Source organism: Palaemon carinicauda, chromosome 21 (genome assembly GCF_036898095.1).
Source record: "Palaemon carinicauda isolate YSFRI2023 chromosome 21, ASM3689809v2, whole genome shotgun sequence".
NCBI classification, from domain to species: domain Eukaryota; kingdom Metazoa; phylum Arthropoda; class Malacostraca; order Decapoda; family Palaemonidae; genus Palaemon; species Palaemon carinicauda.
The window spans coordinates 30,347,684-30,357,893 of NC_090745.1; the positions used below are offsets into that span (position 1 = coordinate 30,347,684).

Sequence of the window (10,210 nt, forward strand, 5' to 3'; positions counted from 1 at the left end):
CTTTGGCTGAAGTCTCCATTTTGAATGGGGTCTGCAGAACAAACTCATTCAGGGCTGAGAGATTGATGACTGATCTCCAGCCTCCAGAAGCCATCTCTACACGAAAGAATCGACTGAAAAAGCCTGGGAACCCATCATCGACCTCTTGGAGAGCACCCTTCTCCAGCATAGCCTGGACTTCTGCCTGAAGGGCTAGATCCTTCACCGATCCCTGATGATAAGATGATCATTTCGCTGGTGGCGGAATCAGGGGAGGGAGTGAGGTGATGAACGGGAGAAGGCACCAGGATCGATGGACGTCTACTGTCCATCTTTCTACACCGTGACACCACCTCCTCCAACTGTACATAGGCATCCTCTCAATGGGGTATAGTGGAAGGTCTGCCTCCCCTAATGGGGTCATGGTCCTCAACCTTTTCCTCTGCCTCTAAAATGACCTTGGTCTTGGTGGGCTGAAAAGGGCTGGCCCAATCCTTGCCTTAGGTAGTAGGTTGGACAGGGCACCAGCCACCTGTTGAGATACTACCACTAGAGAGTTATGGGGCCCTTTGATTGGCCAGACAATATTACATTGATCCTTCTCTCTGGTTACAGTTCACTTTCCCTTTGCCTAAACATACACCGTACAGTGTGGCCTATTCTTTACATACTCTCCTCTGTCCTCATACACCTGACAACACTGAGATTAGCATACAATTCTTCTCTCAAAGAGTTAACTACTGCACTCTAATTGTTCAGTGGCCACATTCCTCTTGGTAAGGATAGAAGAGACTCTTTCGCTATGATAAGCAGCTCTTCTATGAGGACACTCCAAAATCAAACCATAGTTCTCTAGTCTTGGGTAGTGCCATAGCCTCTGTACCATGGTCTTCCACTGTCTTGGGTTAGAGTTCTCTTGCTTGAGGGTACACTCGGGCACACTATTCTATCTTATTTCTCTTACTCTTGTTTTGTTGAAGTTTTTATAGTTTATATAGTAAATATTTATTTTAATGTTGTTACTAATCTTAAAATATTTTATTTTTTCCTTGTTTCCTTTCCTCACTGGGCTATTTTCCTTGTTGGAGCCCCTGGGCTTATTGCATCCTACTTTTCCAACTAGGGTTGTAGCTTAGCAAGTAATAATAATAATAATAGGATGCATGCCTGAGGCCGAAAATTGGCACTTTGAGCTAGCTTGCCGGGCAGTGATGATTGAGTAGCAGCTTTAGCTTGACCCGAGAAGCAGGCAGACTACCGTTGCCGAAAGAAAATGGCTCGATGCAGCAAGGAGCTCTGACTGTCGTTCTTCCACCTCTCGGCCGTAGCTTCTACCTCCAATGCTGGACACAAGGTAGGACCCCTTAGGGAGGAGTTAAGGAGATACAATCCTTCTTCTTGGCCAAATTTGGACGTCACAGCATCACGTCACTAAGTACCCAATTGGCCCACTGGTTGGCTGCCTTGTGCATCAGGAACTCTACTACCCTAGCCCCCTTCAGTGTCAACTAGGAAGCAGACAGTCTCTGACCAGTGGTCAATCCACAACACTACTTGCAGTGTCACCATAGATGTAGCCTCCATATTCGACACCTCTGTTGCCGAGAAGGAGATGAAAGAAGCTGCCACACAGTCTGTCGTGACACATGGCATCAATTTGGTTACTGCTGGATCTAGAGGCAAAGAGAAACAAAAAGCCTCCTGTGTTAGGTAATATTTCTTCTGCCTTGTGAATGCTGATGGAATTGGGGGGGAAGATCTTCCCACCCTCAAGGAGTCCTTCTCTCCAGATACCTGTAAGTCCATCTCGTCTAAGTTTTCAATGCCAAGATTGACCAAGGAAGTTCCAGATGCAATCTAGGGCTGCCAGGTGCACAACAAAGGTGGTGGATGCTGGTTTCTTCCCCTTTGAAGCAGAAGATAGTGCCTCCCCAAGACCATTTACATTCTGAATACAACAAAGAACTTGGAGACCGTTCCTGGCAGGAGCCGAGAAAGGTAGTCATTTAAAACAATATCTCTCCATTCTACCCTGAAAGTATGTCTGACACGAGAGGGAGGCGGTTGCCGCACTCCTTCTGGGCTCACATAATGTTTGAGAGACCTAGATCCTTTTACACATCCTAGGATCTGTTGGTCTGGATGACTTGTTCTTCGGAACAGTCATCCAGTCATTACTTTCTCTGTGGTGTGAAACTGCTGCCAATGGAAAGAGGTGACTGGAGGACCCCTTCTGCTCCTTAGGTTTGTCTGAGACCAGGGCACGCTGTCAGTCAATATCATTCTCCCTACATCTCTTAGGTTATGGGGAGCGAGAGGAAGATGCGAACTCAATAGAAAAGAGACGGTATTCATCCACTAGTGATCTCCCTATGCGACAGTGATCCCCTGTGTGTCCTCAGACGAGTATCCCCTAAGGAGAGGTTTCCTGTGGTTTTCTTCCGTCTCATCCTATTAGTGTATCTAGGTTAATGGGCACGAAGTGCTGCTCCATAAATCTAGAGTCAAATTCGGGTGAAAGAGTGGCTCTGATTGCTTTTGGCACTATGGCCGGAGATGCAATTGGGGTGGCAATTCTGGAAACATTACGTTTAGTTGACGCAAGTCTCAGTGACGAGTGCCTAAAAGAGGTGCTGTCAGGTAAAGGAGAGTGTTCAGGAGACGCACACCTACCATGTTCAGATGAGTGTTTAATCAAGGCACGTTTAGAGTGTTTAGGAACAGAATGGCTAGCGTGCTCAGGAGAGACGTGACTAGCACATTCAAGTCTAGTACCTTCGTGTGAGAAACTTCTAAAGAATTCATGTGAAGTGCATCTGGATAAGGTGCGCACAGTTGAAGCGCGTCTAGTAGAAGCTCGTGAAGGAGAAGTACGTCTGATGGGTGAGGTAGACGCATCTGGTGAATGAAGCACGTCTAGAAGCACTAGAACACAAAATGCGTCTGGTTGCAGCACGTTAAGGTTAGGCGCATGAAGGCAAAGCTTGTCTGGTGGGTAAGGCTCGTAGGATTGAGGCGCGTTGAGGTGAGGTTGCCTGGGGGAGGCATTAAGAAGTGAAACTAAACTGGTTGAAGCAAATCTGGTTGAAGTGTGTGGGAAAGAGTTGTCATTAGAAGATCCTGCCAACCTCTGGGGTGGTGAAAAAGAGCTCGCCTAAAATCCGCCTCTGAAGAGGAAGGATCTGGCATAGGTTGTGAAACAACCCTGTAAGCACGTTCTGAGGAGCTTAGTGTGCTCTAAAAGAGGTCACCTCCTATGGTGGCAAGGGTCAAGCACTCACTTGGAGATTCTCAGGGCAGGAGATAAAAAGCGTTTCCCTTGGGATGGGCGCTTGGGAGACAAGTCTCACTCAGAAGACACTGAAGGTGGATGGGAGACAACAGCAGGCTTCTCCGATGACACCGAAAGGCCACCATCCTATTTAGTAGGGGTGGCAAGATGCTCCAGGCATCATCATAATAAAAATAGACAGAAGAAGGCTCCTGAGGATGAGGCCCAACTGTTTTGCTAGTAGAAAAAGGATGTCCTTGCCACAGGGCTTGCCCTAATGTTAAATGGCTACCAGTTTTACTCGACTGGCCCCAAAAGAAGGCAAAGGAGAAGAGTCGAAGGGCAGAGTACCGGTGGTGGAAGAAAGAAGTTATGGAGAAGTGCGGCTGGGAGAGACTCATCTGGTTGAGGCCCATGTGGGTGAGTCCTCTCTGAAAGATCCTGCTGATCCCTGTAGTGGCGAAGAGAAGGTTTGCCTAAGATCCTCCTCCAAAGAGGAAGGATCTGGCCGAAGTTGTGAAACAACGACACAGAATTGCTGACATCCTCCAAAGCAGGGACTGCAAGGTGCTCCTGCTGGTGTCTGGAAGACAAGAGAGCTTGCTTCAACAGCTCCTCAGAGGGGGAATCTTGAAGTGCTAGGGAGGGCCACTACAAGCATAAGGCGTCATCATACTGTAAAGAAATAGAAGAAGACTGCCCCTGAGGAGGCCCAACTGTTTCACTAGGGAAAACGGAAGGACCCCCTTACCTAAGGCTTGGCCTAAAGTGAAAGGGCCACCACTCTTCCTCAATTGGCCCCCCAGAGGAATCCAATGGAAAAGAGTCGGAGGGCAGAGTACCGGGGGCCGAAGAAAGAAGTCAGGCCTTCTTTAACCTCAAAGATGACACCGAGGGCAAAGAATCCTTCTTAGACTTCTTCCTCCTCTTGCCATACTTTTCCCACTGGGATGGTGACCACTCGCAACACTCATCACAGGGAGAAGCTTGGATACAGGAGTGTCCTGTACAGGCCAGGCATAACTGGTGAGGATCTGCTTTCCTAGCGCTCATGAAGGTACCGCAGATCATAGGTGGAATCCTAAACACTTACGCATACAGTATCGGCAGGAATCTTCAAACACTCTTGAATTCGCTAACATACTGGAAAACAAAACGCTAAAGTTTATAACCTGCCAAAAATCCAGCCTGAGAGGACATCTGTTCTCACTGTAAGCTAATATCGAAGTGGTTATTCAGTGTCAAGCCCAAGGGTGGTTGCCTTCCAGCTACTAACAGATAATTGCCATCCGGTTTTTGACACTTCATTATAATTTTTAACTGCTGTATTCCAGTTTGGCTGTTATCATTCTCCTATGTAAAGGACAAGGGTTTATATTTGTGTAAGAATAACTCCCTATTAAAGGATGATACGGGTAGTTTGTATGTCTCGTTGGAACAAATGGGAGCAAAGATGGCGAGTTTTTAATTGCTTCACATACACACACGGAGAGAGGTAAATCACCACCAGAGGCCCTGAAATACATAGTGTCTAAAAGGATCTGCTGAATGCAGTATATGTAAATTGATAGGGTAATGCTAAAACAAACAGAAAATCTTGAAAGTTGTTTGGTATAACTCTAATCATCACTACTGTACCATCATTAATGTTTATATGTTAATTTTCCCTTTAAAGGAGTGAGACATTTGGTACCACATCAAACAATCTTGCAATACTTACTTCACTAGCTGCTAATTTCTTTCGAGTCATTTCAGTGATTTCCAAATTACTTCCAAATTCTTTCAACACAGCTGCTTTGTAAGTGGATGCATTGTTTACAGAAGAAACAGCAAAAGTTCTTGAAAGAGTTTGTGCTGCTGGACTTGGAGCTCCTAACAATCTTGTTCCAATTCGAACCAAATGAGAGAAAGTTCTCGCTGCCATCTGCAATTTCAATTTGTGAAAGTAACTTCAGTGAAAGTGCCAAAGCTGCTAAGTGTAAAGCATACTTTACAATATAACATCTTTGCTGAATCTAAAATTTCAATAAGAATAAAGTAACCCGGATTTTATTCCACTTGAATAAACTACATACTGTACAGTATTTCACTAAGTTTAACACACCTTCAGTCCTTCCTCAGATGTATGATGCTCTTTCCACCCAGATAAACTGTATCTACAATTAAAATCAATATGTACGATGATTACTATGTAGATTACATCCCATATACCAACCCTATATACTGTATATATTATTTAAATACTGTACGAAAAATTTTGAAAATAATTTTTTTTCTAATCATACAAACCCGAGTACTTTACATTGGATAAATATCAGCGAAGCTGGAGTACTCAGCAGTTAAACTTTTATATCGAGGTGTAAATAGGTGACCAGTAGTTTCCAGCCAGAAGTGGGGAAGCCCCAGCCCCCTGCTTGCTCACTGAGCACTCACTTAGATTGTGGTCAGGACTTCAGGGGGTAGGAGATCGTGGGAAAGTTCAAGTAAAGGGCTCAGATTTTTATAGTTAGGAAAAATGCAAAATCAATCTTAAAATTTTCCATTTGTTCCTATACTATTGCAAACCTTTTCCCAAGGTAAGAAGTTCCTATTCTACACTTGGAGCCTACCTAGTAAGTGATATGAAGCTTGGGCTCTTTACACCTTGTTGATACAGATAGATAGACAGACAGACAGACAGACACATATATACCAGATTTTGAAGTGAAGCGAAAAATCTAGTTTTGGGTGAGATGGCCATGTCGTCCTGATGGAAGGTTCCTTTAGGCAGCTTTCTAAGGGACATTTGGCTACAGTGATACTCCCAGAGAATTGACCATAGGTCTCCAGAATTCTAACTCCTGGCGCAAGTATCGTTAAAATTTTTCTTAAGGATATCGCATAATATCAGGGGACATATTTCTTGATACAACACATGGCAATCTTCACCCCGAATAACGTTTACGTTTCGAGGGGGATGAGTGGCGAAACTGAAGGAGAGCTGTTATCAAGGATACCCTTCCTCCCGTACTATTATAAGGCTCCAAGATGGCGCTCATTCCTTGTAGCATTGAGCATGGTGCTACAGATATACAGTAGTAGTTTCGGGAGGGATCTTGCCTAAGCCTTTTCTTAGAAAAGGAGGGCGGGTCCATCAGGACGACATGGCCATCTCACCCGAAAATAAATTTTTCGCTTCGCTTCAAAATCCGTTTATTGGGCTCAAGCCAAGTCGTCCTAATGGAAGTTTACCAGAGAATTATTTGAAAGTACTGTATCTGTGGATTTGTATAAGTGCCACAACCTTGGGACAATTTTATATGGTCATCCAGACCATTGAGAAATGATATTTTCATATTAAAATAAATTTTTGAACATACTTGTTTGCGGATGATACTGTACTGGTTGCAGACACAGAAGAGAAGCTTGGACGATTAGTGACAGAATTTGGAAGAGTGTGTGAGAGAAGGAAGTTGAGAGTTAATGTGGGTAAGAGTAAGGTTATGAGATGTACGAGAAGGGAAGGTGGTGCAAGGTTGAATGTCATGTTGAATGGAGAGTTACTTGAGGAGGTGGATCAGTTTAAGTACTTGGGGTCTGTTGTTGCAGCAAATGGTGGAGTGGAAGCAGATGTAAGTCAGAGAGTGAATGAAGGTTGCTAGGTGTCGGGGGCAGTTAAGGGAGTAGTAAAAAATAGAGGGTTGGGCATGAATGTAAAGAGAGTTCTATATGAGAAAGTGATTGTACCAACTGTGATGTATGGATCGGAGTTGTGGGGAATGAAAGTGATGGAGAGACAGAAATTGAATGTGTTTGAGATGAAGTGTCTAAGGAGTATGGCTGGTGTATCTCGAGTAGATAGGGTTAGGAACGAAGTGGTGAGAGTGAGAACGGGTGTAAGAAATGAGTTAGCAGCTAGAGTGGATATGAATGTGTTGAGGTGGTTTGGCCATGTTGAGAGAATGGAAAATGGATGTCTGCTAAAGAAGGTGATGAATGCAAGAGTTGATGGGAGAAGTACTAGAGGAAGGCCAAGGTTGGGGTGGATGGATGGAGTGAAGGAAGCTCTGGGTGATAGGCGGATAGATGTGAGCGAGGCAAGAGAGCGTGCTAGAAATAGGAATGAATGGCGAGCGATTGTGACGCAGTTCCGGTACCTGCTGCTGCCTCCGATGCCTTAGATGACCGCAGAGGTAGCAGCAGTAGGGGATTCAGCATTATGAAGCTTCATCTGTGGTGGATAATGTGGGAGGGTGGGCTGTGACACCCTAGCAGTACCAGCTGAACTCGGTTGAGTCCCTTATTAGGCTGGGAGGAACGTAGAGAGTAGAGGTCCCCTTTTTGTTTTTGTTTCTTTGTTGATGTCGGCTACCCCCCAAAATTGGGGGAAGTGCCATGGTATATGTATGTATGTACTTACCCGGTGGATATATATATATATAGCTAACACCTCTGACATCCGGCAGAAATTCAAAACTCGCGGGCGATCGTAGGTTGGGTTGCTAGATGTACACTAGCGCCACCACTCGCCAGGATACTGTAACCATTCCTCAAATCCTCAGATCTTCTCTGCCCGTAGGGTCTCTAGAGGGGTGGAAGGGAGGGAGTTAAATTATATATATCCACCGGGTAAGTATGTTCAAAAATTTATTTTAATATGAAAATATCATTTTTAAACATTTAACTTAGCCGGTGGATATAAATATAGCTGATTGACACCCTTGGTGGAGGGTAAGAGACCAGCAGTAAACATCATAGGAATATAACTCAAGAGTTTTGATAAAAAACAAACTTAAGGGTTAGTACCTGATAAGGAAGCTGACTTTGATGATACTCTGCCTCATTAGTCCACTACCCTTATGAAGCCCAGCGATCCACTCAGGGGGCTGAAAGACCTCTAGGAGCTGTCATATCTGGGGTAGCCACCCCTATGACAGGACCTCAACCAATACCCTTGATCTGGGCGCTCTCAAGAAACAAGTTTGACCACCCGCTAAAATCAAAAGATTGCGGAAGACTGTCCCAGTCTCCACATACAACCAAAAAGACAATAGTTTCAAGAGAAGAAAAAAGGTATTAGGATTAAGGGAATGTAGTGGTAGAACCTTCACCCACTACTGCACTCGCTGCTACGAATGGTCCCAACATGTAGCAGTCCTCATAAAGTCTGGATATTCTTTAAATAATGTGAAGCGAACACATATTTACTTCTCCAATAGGTTGCGTCCATAATGCTTCGTAGGGATCGATTTTGCTTGAAAGCCACTGACGTTGCCACTGCTCTGACTTCATGAGTCTTTACTTTCAATAATCGAAGGTCAGTCTTACCGCAGTGAGTGTGAGCCTCTCTAATTAGAAATCTGACAAAATATGATAAGGCGTTCTTTGACATCGGTAAGGAGGGCTTCTTGACCGAACACCAGAGAGCCTCTGATTCACCTCGTAAATTTTTGGTTCTGTCAAGATAAAATTTAAGTGCTCTTACAGGACACAGGACTCTTTCTATTTCGTTACCAACCACATCCGACAGGTTGGGAATCTCAAAAGATTTTGGCCATGGATGAGAAGGTCGCTCATTCTTGGCCAGGAAACCAAGCTGCAAGGAGCATACTGCCTTATTAGAACAGAAGCCGACATTCTTGCTGAAGGCATGAACCTCACTAACTCTCTTTGCAGTAGCAAGACTCACTAAAAAAGTGTCTTTAGAGTAAGGTCTTTGAGAGAGGCTGAGTGCAGAGGTTCAAATTTCTCAGACATAAGAAATTTAAAGACAACATCCAAGTTCCAAGCTGGAGTCACTATCCGATGCTCCTTGGAAGTCTCGAAAGACTTGAGAAGATCTTGAAGGTCTTTATTGTTCGATAGGTCCATGTTCCTGTGTCTGAACACTGCAGCTAACATGCTCCTGTAACCTTTAATAGTAGAGGCAGAAAAGTTACGTTTATTCCTAAGGTGTAGCAGGAAGTCAGCGATTTGCACTATAGAAGTATCGGACGAGGAAACAGAGGTAACCTTGCAACAATCTCGAAATACCTCCCATTTGGATTGGTAGATCCTGATGGTAGAGGATCTCCTTGCTCTGGCAATAGCACTAGCTGCCTCCTTCGAAAACCCTCGAGCTCTAGAGTCTCTCGATAGTCTGAAGGCAATTAGACGAAGCGCGTGGAGGCTTTGATGGAATCTTTTCATGTGAGGTTGCTGGAGAAGGTCCAACCGCATTGGCAGAGTTCTTGGGATGTCCACCAGCCATAGATGTACCTCGGTGAACCATTCCCTTGAAGGCCAGAGGGGAGCAACCAATGTCAACCTGGTCCCTTCGTGAGAGGCGAACTTCTGCAGAACTTTGTGAAGGATTTTGAAGGGAGGAAACGCACAAATTTCCAGGTGAGACCAGTCCAGTAAGAACGCATCGATGTGGACTGCCTCTGGATCTGGAACTGGAGAGCAGTAAGTTGGAAGTCTCTTCGTTATCAAGGTCGCGAACAGGTCAATGGCCGGACGACCCCATATCCGCCATAGTTTCTCGCACACCTCCTGATGAAGCGTCCATTCTGTGGAGATGACTTCTCCTCTTCTGCTGAGGCAGTCTGCCATCACATTCCTTTCTCCCTGAATGAATCTTGTAGGAAGGGAGATGTTTCTTTCCTTTGACCAAACTAAGAGATCCCTTGCGGGTAAGTAAAGAGACTGCGAGTGGGTCCCGCCTTGTTTGGAGATGTAGGCTAATGCTGTGCTGTTGTCCGCGTTTACCTGCACCACCTTGTTCCGAATCAGTCCTTCAAAACTCTGCAAGGCCAAAAGAACTGCAAGAAGCTCGTTTTGGTTAATATGAAGCTTTACCTGGTCTTTGGACCAAAGGCCCGAGCACTCTAGTTTGCCTAGTGTTGCTCCCCACCCCAAGTCCGAAGTGTCTGAGCACAACACAGTCTGGGCTCTTGTGTGCAAGAGAGAGGCCTTCCTGAAGTCTGAGGTTGACGTCCC

At 45.1% G+C, this 10,210-nt stretch overlaps 1 protein-coding gene across 1 annotated transcript in view; it reads right to left on the minus strand.

The window, feature by feature from the left end:
• The window catches only part of LOC137615251 (quinone oxidoreductase-like protein 2 homolog), a 146,767-nt gene extending 141,354 nt beyond the window's left edge, over positions 1–5,413 (minus strand). The window contains exons 1-2 of the mRNA XM_068344972.1: positions 5,355–5,413; positions 4,971–5,174 (exon numbers count right to left, since the gene is read on the minus strand). Of these exons, the coding sequence (XP_068201073.1) occupies positions 4,971–5,174 (204 nt within the window). The 5' untranslated portion in view covers positions 5,355–5,413. The remainder of the gene's footprint in view (positions 1–4,970; positions 5,175–5,354) is intronic.
• Between the last annotated feature and the right edge of the window lie 4,797 nt (positions 5,414–10,210).